The 12,596-nt window shown below is 29.1% G+C and overlaps 2 protein-coding genes across 3 annotated transcripts; both read right to left on the reverse strand.

Moving 5' to 3' along the window:
- Positions 1–118: 118 nt before the first annotated feature.
- On the reverse strand, positions 119–6,881 carry LOC123270370 (1-phosphatidylinositol 4,5-bisphosphate phosphodiesterase gamma-1). Of its 2 annotated transcripts, none has more exons than XM_044736387.1 (4): positions 6,798–6,881; positions 5,191–6,278; positions 3,790–3,996; positions 119–2,857 (listed from the first exon to the last, which is right to left on the reverse strand). In XM_044736387.1, the coding sequence occupies exons 2-4, from the start codon at positions 6,138–6,140 to the stop codon at positions 196–198; spliced, it is 3,819 nt and encodes a 1,272-aa protein (XP_044592322.1). In that variant the 5' UTR covers positions 6,141–6,278; positions 6,798–6,881; the 3' UTR covers positions 119–195. The 2 variants fall into 2 exon arrangements, with proteins under 2 accessions (XP_044592322.1, XP_044592321.1); XM_044736386.1 differs by lacking the exon at positions 6,798–6,881 and adding an exon at positions 6,369–6,631.
- A 2,454-nt stretch (positions 6,882–9,335) lies between these two features.
- On the reverse strand, positions 9,336–10,504 carry LOC123270040 (ribonuclease T2-like). The gene is made up of 4 exons (XM_044735980.1): positions 10,412–10,504; positions 9,613–10,164; positions 9,442–9,550; positions 9,336–9,349 (listed from the first exon to the last, which is right to left on the reverse strand). The coding sequence occupies exons 1-4, from the start codon at positions 10,502–10,504 to the stop codon at positions 9,336–9,338; spliced, it is 768 nt and encodes a 255-aa protein (XP_044591915.1).
- Positions 10,505–12,596: the final 2,092 nt, after the last annotated feature.

Here is a 12,596-nt window from a genome sequence, read left to right on the forward strand (position 1 = left end):
ACAAATTTTCAGATTATATTTCTGAAATTCATAAAAATAGTCATTAAACTTTGTAAAAAAAATGAGTAATAAAAATAAGCGATATTATAATATTAAAAATTACATAAATTAATTTTTTTTAATAATTATTCAACTAGTATATAAAAAAAGTATGATTACAAAATAGAATATGATTATACATACAATAGAATAAATTTAATTATTAACTAATTTAGTAATAGTAATATGTACTAACAATGAAGCTAATTCAAGATCTTCACTGTACTGATTTTTTAATGGAACACTACGATAACCAGTTCTTAAGCATTTAACTGGATAAGTAGCTTGTCCAATAAAATTACAATCGCCAAAAACATCTTCATCTTGGACTAAAAATCTAATAAACGCAAAATTAACATTAACAATATTAAATTCACAAGATTCATTCCATATTGGATTAAATCCATTGTCAGAAATAGTTTTAGTTGTTAATTTATTACCATTATCATAATCAGCGCCTATTATTTCAACTTCAACATATGGACTAGCAATATTACTTTTACCAGCTTTGTGTAAATGTCTAGCTCCAATTACAACTAATTTTATTCTCATACCGTCAATATCTTTAAATATTTTTTTATCATAAGCACTATAATTGTCATTAAACATAAAATCAGGTTTAAGAATATACCCAGTAAAACCATTTTCACGGAATTTAGCTTGATTCAATTGCATTGATTTATCACCTGTTTGATAATTAAGAGCTACCATTTGACACCCAGCATTCCACAATGGTATCGGATTATAATTTGATGAATCAATACGTTGGCCTTTTGGATAAACCCGACTAAATTGTACTTGATGATATTTAACAAAATATTTATGCTCCGTTTGGCAAATTAATTTTTCAGCTTTCGTTTCCGGAAAACTACTCATTTCATTATAAACAAAATTTTTTTTGTTTATACGATCAATATCAAAGGGTACAGATCGAAAATAAATAATAAGATTAGACATTTCTTTAGCAATTCTCCACGCTCGTTCTATTTCTTTGCTTTGATTTTCCCTCAAATTAGCATGCTGAGCTGTTTCATTGATAATTTTCATCCACTCTTCTGCCGTTTCTTCAGATTGAGTGGCAGCTTGAAACACAGTGCACAAATTTTGATTTTTAATTGTAATAGGATGCCATACCATTCCCTCTCTATCAGGAATAGCTGTTTCAACTTTAACAACAACGCCAGTAATATCAAATGATCCTTTTTGTAAATTACCAAGCATTGGATCAGATTGGATTGTTATATCAATATTATTATTACTACAACTGCCGCTACTATTAAAATTATTTCTATCTTTAGTTTCTATTTCTTCAACATAATTTTCAGGAAACCAATGCTGTTTTTTTCCACCATAATCACCACGCCACCAACCACCATCTTGTTTATGTACATTAGTGATAATAGCATGCTTAACAAATGTTAATTCATCATCACGGCTTGCTTTATAATCAAAAATAGCTTTTACAGTTACTCTGGAAATAAATGTTGCTGGATCAATATAACCAGGTATCCCATAAATAGGACAATTACCATTACCATCACCATTATTCTCATTACTATTTCCATTATCACCATTATACTCTGATTCCGAAAGGATTTCATCAACATCGCTACGTCTAATTGAATTAGAGAGTCGTGTTTTTTTATACAATGGATTACGTTGATAATAATTAACTAATTCGACTAAACTTTCAAATTGTATTGAACCAACAGTGTACAAACGTCCTTCTAATTTAATACGACAGTGTTTTATTTTATTTTCAGCGCGAAATGATATCGCATAAGTATTTAATTCTTTATCACTTGGACGTACTAAAAATGAACCATTTGTTGGCACACGTTTTAATATATCTTCAGCAAGAGTACGCGTGCAATCAGGATGCCACCATTCTTTTTCTTCATGCTTACACGGTTGTGGTACTGGTTCACGTAAAGTTATTACAAATTGTTGACTACGCAATGAATTATTACGATAATGCGTTATTAAACTATATAAACTATCAAAACAAACACTATCAATTAAATAATATTGTGTTTTTCCATATTGTTGTTTAAGTTTAATTCGACAGTGATTAACTTTACCTTTACGCCAAAATGACAAACAATAATCACCAACAAATGTTACACACTCACGTACTAGAAAAGTACCATCACCTAAACGTGAATAACGACGTAATAATTCATCAGCTTCTTCACGTCCACGTGCTAATTTACCATGAAACCATTTTTCTCCAAAATGTAATTCATCATTTGGTACACCCTCTAAACCTTGACGATTTATATTCAATGACGAGACTATATCATCTTCTTCCTCAGTTTCAACTTCTGAAGTTTGTGAAAATGTATCGGTATAAAAAAGATGCTTTGATGTTAATATAAAAAAATGAGGATACCATTTATCGTCAGCCGAATCATGTAAATAAAGTATACCATTTTTAATAGTATTACGTAAATCCATTTCATAACTCATGTTTGTTTGATTAGTGCTGTTATTACTATTAATACTGCTGATATTACTATCACCGTTACTGTTACTACTGCTGTTATTACTACTATTGCTATTACTATTATTACTGTTAGTACAAAAACTACTACTACTATTACGTGCTATAAATGTTGATTCGTCAACACCGTCGGGTAGTTTTTTGTGTTTTAAAATTATTTTACCGCGTAATGCATAAGGCGATGGAAGACATGTTTCATTTTTTTCAACTGGTTGCGTTAATAACATATCACCAAATACTTCTTGCATTGCTGCTGCCATTCTTCGTTGTTGTGGTAATGTACAGTTGTCTTCGATTGATAAAATTACTGGATATCTGTGTAATGTAATAATGTTATTTTTTATTATTACTATACACTGAGAGAAAAAATTTCTTTGAAAAAAAATGAACATTTTTCTGACAAGAACATAATTTGTTAAAAATTTTATTATTTTATTTTTTAGCTGAAGGAATAAAAATTTTTATCACAGTAACTTTCTTGTTGAAAAAAATTTTTCTGGATGTGGGAAAAAATAATTTTGAAAGGAAAGTCTCAAGTTGTTTATTTAAAATTGTTTTTTTCCCACATCTAGATAACTTTTTTACAACAAGAAAGTTACTGAGAGAAAAGTTTTTGGTACATATTAACAAGTGGGGTAAACAATTTTCATTTTCATTTTTTTGAACGAAATTTCTATTTGATTTTATTGATATATTTTTTTTTTGAAAAATACATAAAAAAAATGAACAATTTAAAAAAAAAAAGTTGATTATCACAATTTTAAAAAATTTTACGAATTTAAAAAAAAATTTATAAATCTTTTAGAAAATTGTGATATTCAACTTTTTTTTTTTTTTAATTATTTATTTTTTTATGTATTTAAAAAAAATATATCAAAAAAAGATACAATAGAAATTTCGTCCAAAAACATGCAAGCCAATATTATTTCCAACTTTTAAAGGCAAAAAAGCCATCGAAATCTTTATTTTTTTCTTTCACATTTCTTATCATAAATGCGCCGTTAAAACAAGCAGAATAAAAAAAAGTTAAAAATGTTAATTTTTCACCTAGTTATGGCCCAAAATAGGGTTGGCTCCACTTGTAAATAATTATCAAATATTTATATCTTTAGCTAAGAAATAAAATTGTTGAAAATTTTCAAAAAATTAATTTCTTGTGATAAGAATGCCCATGTTTTTTAAAAGAAATTTTTCTTTCAGTGTATTACTATAATTATGATTAAGAAATTAATTGAATAAAAACTTACTCAGATGTGACGAAAGCGTGTTCTTTAATAGTCTTGATGACATCTAAAAATTTAATTTTCGTTGTCAAGGTATGGCCGTGAAATATAAATGGCATACCATCAGGACCGTCCCAACAATCCAGTTCAATGCATCTACAACCAGCTCGCAATGCTCTTATATAAGCTTGACAGCTACTTTCACTGCTTATTTGATCGCCCATCAAATATCTGCAAAAATAGATTTTTTTCTTATATAAACTGAACAATACAAAAATAAATATTTAATATAGTAGTAAGAAGAAATAATGGTAATTATTTACAAGTGGGGTCAATCCCATTTTGGGCCATAACTAGGTGAAAAATTAAGGAGGAACACTACTGTGGCGGTCGAAAAAAGGGTGATTTTCGAGAATTTTTTCTATTTTATTAAGGGTACATTAAAGATTATTACCCTAAATTTTTATTAAAAAATATTTAATTATTATAAAGTTATTAGCAATTTCGTAGAGCACTAGAAAAAATTTCCTCCTCCATGGTCGCATCAATAACTCAAAAACGGATCATCTGAAAATAAAAACTCAAATTGCTTTTTAATCAGTAAAGATGTAGTTATCATTGCACGTACGGAATTTTGATCAGTCGCCATTTTTTTGAAAATTAAAATTATCAAAATTCCGTACGTGCAACGATAATTACATCCTTACTGATTAAAGAGCAATTTGAGTTTTTATTTTCAGAAGATCCGTTTTTGAGTTATCGATGCGACCAAGGAGGGGGAAATTTTTTCTAGTGCTCTACAAGATTGTTAATAACTTTGTTATAATTAAATATTTTTTAATAAAAATTTAGGGTAATAATCTTTAATGTACCCTTAATGGAATTAAAAAAATCCGATCCCTCAATTTCTTTATTTTCCCTGTCTGAAAAATTCCCGTAAATCACCTTTGTTTTCGACCTCACAGTGGTGTTCCCTCTTAACATTTTCAAATTTTTATTTTTTTGATTTTGCTTGTTTTTACGGCGCATTTATGATAAAAAATGTCGTAAACGAAAAAAATAAAGATTTCGATAGCTTTTTTTCCTTCAAAAGTTGGGAAAAATTTTGGCTCTCATGTTTTTGTATAAAATTTCTATTTTATCTTTGTTTGGTGTACTTATTTGATATATTTTTTTTTGAAAAGTACACAAAAAACAAACAATTAAAAAAAAAAAGGTTGAATAACACAATTTTCTAAAAAATTTATAAATTTTTTTGAAAATTTGTTAAAATTATGATAATCAACTTTTTTTTTTAATTGTTCATTTTTTTATGCATTTAAAAAAAATATATCAATAAAATCAAATAGAAATTTTGTTCAAAAAAATGAAAATGAAAATGGTTGACCCCACTTGTAAATATTTACCGAAATAATAAATAATTACGTGTTGTGTGAAGATGCTATCCAATAATGTGACAATGGTCGTGTCATATCATGAGTCACATTGTCGTACTCATGATTCCAAATATCGTTGTGCTTGGAAAATAAAAAATTAATAAATTCTAACGATGTAAAGTATGGATCCTGTACATGACGCTGTGGATCTTGTAAATAATCAGTCATAAAATGTGATACATCATGACTATTATTACCCAATAGTTGATCATGCTGTTGGTGAGTTAAAAAATTTTGAAAATCTTGTAAACTAAATGTATTTCCAGTGGATGAATAACTTAACAATTTTTTCCAATCGGGAAATGTCGTGTAGTCAATTAATAACTTATAAAACAAAACAACAAAATCATCAAATCCTAATGCAGTGCGATTTCGTGTATCGACTTGTTGAAACACTTGACGCAGTTTATTTGTTGATATTTTACAACTAGCACGTGGCATAAAACTTTTAATATCTTTAAGTGTTACCGTTTCATCAGTATTTTCCATAAAATAAAATTCTTTCCGTAACCAACGTTCAACTTGCAGAGGGTATGGTGCTTTTATTGTATCTTGTACTAGATAACGTAGGCCTTTTACCCATAATTCACACTCTTTTTCGCTTAGTGCTGAGGCTGATAATGTCTTCAAACGAAATTCAGAGCCATAATATATAATAAAGCACCCAAAATACTCAACTCTTTTAGAATCTTCAGGCCATTTATCAAACTCACGTGAATTTTTTCCAACGACTACGTCTTTTATTTCACGTATTTCAATGAACCCATCAAAAGTACGTTGAGCTTGAGATTGAGGTTTTGCCCACATAACTTGACGTGTTTCTCGGCGTATCATTAAAGTTTTCTTCTCTGGTTTTTTACGCTGGAAAAATTTTGTTACTAATGTGCCACGTTCTAGTTGGCTTATTATTTGCTCCATTTCTGGTATTATTCCGCTCATTTTGTCCACTTATTTATTGCAGTCCAAAAGTAATAAGTAACTAACAGTTTTCTTTTTTATTAAAAAATGAGTGAATTGTTATAAGTTGATCAACAATTATCTCAGTGATGATCATTTAATTTGATTGTTTGCACATATCTGAAATAAATAAATTCACAGTATATAATTTAAATTATTTATGTAAATTGTTTAAATTAAATTATTAATAAGCGAAACTAAATGCACTACCTCATCACGGAAGAAGAGATATTTTTATACATAAACCGAGTGGTTTTATCGAAAAATTATTTTTTTTCTCCTCGAAAACATAGATATTATCATGCGCAACGATAGTTTACTGATACAAATATTTTTTTTTTTAAATAGATAAAATGTAATCATAAAAAAATGTAAGATAAAATATATCACACCATATGGTAATATTTAAATATCATTTGTTCAAATTAATACAATATTGAATTACAATAAAAATTTTATAACAATATGCTCGATATTATTATTATAATTATTCAATAATATGAGACATAAGAAAAACACAATAAGTCAACTAATAATTAATTTATTTGAGTTAAAAAAAATATCATACATCGCTTCACAAAATATTGAGTAGAAAATAATAGTATAAATAAATAAATAATCAAACAAAATTATACGTACAATTTATTTATTAACTTTATACTATAAATAAATTTTTAATAAAATCGTCTCATAGCGAAAGTCGTCGTCGGAGACACTCGGAAATCTTCGGTTTTTTTCCTTACCGTTCAAGCTTGTGCCGACATCTGTTTGCTAATGCCAGTTTTACTTTTTTGAGATTGATAAATTACCGACTGTTTCTTAGAAAATGATCTTGTCAGATATTATAATAATAATAATAGAAAAAAAAAATTGAAGTGTCAGTTAAAGTAGAAGCCATATTAAAGCAAATTTTAAGGGAGTTGGGAAAGAACGGATAGGGGAAAGGGGGGACCTACTCAGTGGAAATTTTTCCGTAATTGAAAAAATAATCAGACAGCCCAGACTGGGAATCGAACCCAGATCTCTCGGTTACGCGCCAAGGGCTCTATGACCCAGTTATTGAGACACTGGCCTAGTTATTGACACTTGCAATTTGACTTTAGTTAAAAAAAAACAAATCAACTCTAATAAATTGATAAATATAATTTTTGAATTCTAAATTTTAAGAAAATTAGTTTTTTGAGAACATTAAATTTTTTAATTAGAATAAAATTGCAAGTGTCAAACGACTAGGCCAGTTGTTAGTCAATAACTGGGTCTTTTACCTTAGAACAGTTCATATATTTTTATTCCTTAACTTTTACCCAAAACTTTAATGATTCTAAAATTAGCCTTGTCATTTAATTTAGCACATATTTGATAATTTTATGAATTTTTGTAACAAATAAATTATGGCAAAAAAATTGAGAAAAAAAAATTAACTTGTAGAAATATTAAAAAATTAAAAATGCAATTTTTGAAAAATAATTTTTCGAAATAAAATTGTTTGTTAAATGAAATTAAAAAATTTTCAAGTGCCAGCTAACTTTAATGTCATAAATTAGCCAAGGCTCAAAAATTTTTGTTTTTTTTTTTACCAATTACAAGTAAAAAATACCCGGGAAATAAAAATTATCAGACCTGACTATGCCTGTTCATGTATGATTAGGCCTGTCCATGTCTGAAGCATTAAAAATGTCCAGACCTGATCATAAATGACCATGTCTGATCATGTCTGAACAATTATAAATCGTATATATATATATATATATATATAATTAGATCTGATTAGACTTGCAGAGTCAAATGTGATCAAAATTTTTTCTTTGAAGAAGAAATTTTTTTTGGTAATGATCACGAAAAGTGCAAAATGATGTTTATCATTTTACGCTCAAATAATTCTGAAATAAAAAATTTGTTATATTCCCTATACGATGTTTTGGTCTGCTCTGCTCTTGCCTAATTTTAAAATCATTATTTATTTTATTATTTAAATAATTGTGATGTTATAATGAGATTCGGTTAAATAAATAAATTATGACTATCAAAATATATTATAAAATCAATTTTATGATAAACTGATTGAATACGCTATGTACTTCACAGAGCTATCTTTATCTAAGATAGCAGCACAGCAGACAGAAACTTTAAGGTAGTACTACCGGTTTTAGAATTGACGTTCAGAATTTAATGAAATTTGGCATATTGGTACTTTATAATATCATAATTAAGCAGTAAAATTTTTGGAACCTGAGCAAGTCCTGAAAAAAAGATATTAATATCTACATATTTTTGCTTTTACCATTGATCCTTATGGAGAATCACAGATTTTATTTTATTTCACAAAACTGGGCGTTCAGATTCTTATAAAAATCAAGACAACGAGAGAAAATAACATCTAGAACATATTTTTTTGCCCTCCGGGCGGAAAGTGGCAACTTTCGTCCCGCTGCGCTAAACTAAGTTGCCGCTTTCCGCCTTCGTCAGACAAATAGTATATTATCAAGTAAGCATACAATTGTTTAAAGTAAATTATATATTTTGTTTTTTAACCCGTTGAGGACACACAGGGTCCAGCCCTGTTGAAAAGCTCCAATAAGATCCCATCAAAAGTGACAAAAGCCACTTAGAAACCAATAAAATTTATGGGTTTCTAAGTGGCTTTTGTCGCTTTTGATGAGATCCTATTGGAAATTTTAAACAGGGAGTAGACTCCAGGCGAACTAAGAGGCAATTTAAAATTTATAGGAGATTTATAAATGAGATTTAGTGTCCCATCTGTTGTCGGTTGAAATCTACGCAACAAGTTGTGATACGTCACGAAATTCGTTACTTCAAACTTCAGAATAAATATATTTTTTTCAAACTTTATCAAATATTGATTTTTTTTCTTAAAATATATTGTTTTCTGAATAAAATGGCGTCAAATTTTTTTTCGATATCGTGAAAATCAAAATTTCTGCGACTTTTTTTATAAAAAAAATTCAATTTCGTAAATTTTTTTTTTTCTAAACAATTTTTCAGTATTTTTAAATTAGTAGAAATGAAAAATAACTATTAGGATATTTAGAGGAAATGTTATATTAAAGGTTGGTGCCAATTATAAGTCAATACGTCACATAGGAAACGAATTAGAACTGTTTTGCTGAGTGTGCCATCAGCTTAATTTTTTCGACGTGTGTCTTCAACAGGTTAATATTAAATTGTTAACCCTTGATAAAAAAAAAGTATTGAGACAAAGAAAAAAGTATTGAAAAGTATTGGTTTTCCAGTCAATCCAATACTTTTTTCTTTGTCTCAATACTTTTTTTATTCAGGGAATTGTGAACGTACTGCTTTTCTAGGATCCAATAATCGGCCATCTCCATTGCCTCTGCATGAGTTGGTCCATGACGTATAGCTTCTGATATAAGTTAAGCAAATAAATAACCAACCAAATAAATAAATAAAATAAATTAATAATATTAATACTTACCTGGTAAGCGTAGCCTCTAACTTCATCAGCGCGATTATAGTACAATTCAATTCGTTCATACTTAAAAAAACTCAATTTCATTTTTGCTAAGCACTGGAGATATATATTATATTTATCAAAAAGCTTAAGCGTTTGATTAAAATACTTGAATTGAGTATTCAACGAATCAACAGCACTGGCACAAGTGCCGTGTTTTGACCACTCGTGATTCCAAAGGGAGTGCGGGTCACTCCGGTTCAATACGTTTGTCCATTTTTTTTCAAGTTCTGGTATTAAAGTTTCTATTTCAGCTGGATTGTATTTGCGTGTATAGTTACAAAAATCTGGAGCTCTTCTCACAATTCTCGATGGCCATAGACCATGGATGGACCACTGGTTTTTTAGTGGAAATTTGCAAGATCCGTTTCGAGAACTTTTCAAATGTTTGTAACATACTGTAGGTGGCCATGATAGAGTCAATACTAATGTGTTGAAATCCATGCTTATATTACTGCTCTTGACTGCATATTCGTCGCAGGATTTTATTTTACTTATTTTTGTTCGTTTTTTTTTCTGCAAATTTAGAATTTTATTAAATTAATAATTCAATTCTATGAAAATTTTTGAAGTTTTTCAAAATGTAATATCCAATATTTAAAAAATAAAATTAAAATTAATTATATTTAATTATCAATTATTATTATTAATTATTGATTAATTATTAATTATATTTTATTTAAACAATAAGTGAAATTTTTTAATTACAGTGCAAAATTTTATTTTCAATATTTTTATTATTTTTTCAATTAATTAAAATTACCCGTATAAAAAAGTTACGGAATTTCTCCGGTGATCTGCCGGAAATCCTGACGAATATTTTGACACAAATCTGAATTCCAGAAGAATTCTCCATGAATCCCGGATGAAATCGTAAGTGATAACCCTCGCGGATTTGACTCCATTCTGTAAACACTCTGGAAACAGAGTGGGAATAGGTTTATTCTGTAACCATGCTGATACCAGAGCGTTTCCAGAGTGTGTTTGTTACATTTGTCCATCGCGTTTCCAGACTGTAACCAAAGTGGATATATTCTGATACCAAAATGTATACTAAGTGGATTTATGCTGGAACTATAGTGGATATATAATGAGAACAGAGATTTTTCAGATTGAAACAAATTGAAACCATATTGTATTCAAAGTGAATGCATACTGAAATCAGAGTATAACTATAATGAATACATGTTGAAAACAGAATGTTTCCAAAATGAGCACATATTGAAAACAGAGCGTTTTCAAAGTGAACACATGCTGAAAATAGAGCATTTACAGAGTAAATACATACTGTAACCTATAAGTTTTCAGAGTTGAGGCATACTGATGAAAATTCGATTTTCGAAAAACGGGATAAAACCAATAACTTCCCGATTTTTTTTAATTTTCAATTTTCGTAGCAGGAAGTTAAAAAAAGAGTTTTCTGCCCTCCAGGCGGAAAGTGGCAACTTTCGGCCCGCTGCGCTAAACGAAATTGCCGCTTTCCGCCTCTGTCGGACAGAAAAATAGTATACAAACCTATGGCAGGAAAATAATAAATATCTCAGATCACATATATGTCGACCTCGGCTTCGCCTCGGGCAACATATATGTGTTCTGAGACATTTCTCATTTTCTTGCCACAGGTGTGTAATATACTATTTCTTCATTCACGGCCGAAAGCACGTACTTGCTACTTCTGTTGGGAATCAGAAAGACCGACATTTATGCTTTGGTAGGGGCGCGCATGCGCGCTGCTCTAGTGCGCTGGAAGAAACTAGTTGTGCACTGAATTGATGTACGAGGCAGCGAAAAAAAAGTATTCACCAGAGCTGACGCGGTTTATTGTGCACTCAGGCCTAACCTTAATGAAGCTAATAAAAGCGTGTTAAAATTGCTTTTGTGGGTTCTTATGTCGTTGTGTGTTGAAATTTATAATCTAAAAAATTATATCGAGTGAAAAATAATAAAAATTTAAAAAAATGAATGCGTTATCATCATCAAAAGGAAATTTTAAGGAATTTCGATACGGAAGCTAATCTAATTATAAAACAGATACGTTACCTAAAAAGTCTGCAGATAAATATTTACACAGAAAGAAAGGTTCACTTGAACCAAGAAAATATTTTTCTTCCTAATTATTTTCTTGACACAAGAAATTTCACTTATTCCAACAAAATTAATTCCCTTGCTTCAAGAAATACGTGTCTTGATCCAAGACAATTTATTTAAATCAAGAAAATTTTCTTGTTTTGAGAAAATTTCTCTCTTGTTCCAAAAAATTAAGTTCTTGACAGAAGTAAATTTTCTTGTCTTGAGAAAATTTTTCTTTTGCTCCAAAAATGAAATATCTTAATAATAAATTTTCATTAATATTTTTATTGACGAACATGTCAAATGGGAAGATCAAATAATATTGAATCATTTTTTTTCATTCATTATTAATAATTTTTATAATTCTTATAGTTCATGTACTGGTAATAGTTGTGATGAAAAAGAAAATATGCAATAATTAATTAAAAATAGTTGACAAATTACTCGAAATAATTAAAATTCTGATAAAATTAATGATTTTAATGTATTTGAGTAATCAAAAATTAATAAAAATAAGACTATTCAATTGAATTAATTTAATTTTAAAAAGTTACTATTATTTTTGTCTATTTAGATGAAGTCGATGCCCGCCCCCGACCAGCCGCACTCGCTTCGCTCGTGCCGCAAATGTCGGGCGGGCATCGACAACATACTAAGAAAATTTAACTGTAACGTTAATTGATTTGTAAGTCAGCGTACTTTCGGCCGAAAATAAAGAAAAATAGTATACACCACACGGGCAGAAAGTTTGAGAGCCCTGAACTGCGCGCTTCGCCTCGGGCATCATGGCGCACAGTGCAGGAATCTCAAACTTTCTGCCCTTGTAGTGTAATATACTATTGTTGGCAACTTTTCGACAAAATGGTCCGATTTTTGAT

Source organism: Cotesia glomerata, linkage group LG8 (genome assembly GCF_020080835.1).
Source record: "Cotesia glomerata isolate CgM1 linkage group LG8, MPM_Cglom_v2.3, whole genome shotgun sequence".
Taxonomy (NCBI): domain Eukaryota; kingdom Metazoa; phylum Arthropoda; class Insecta; order Hymenoptera; family Braconidae; genus Cotesia; species Cotesia glomerata.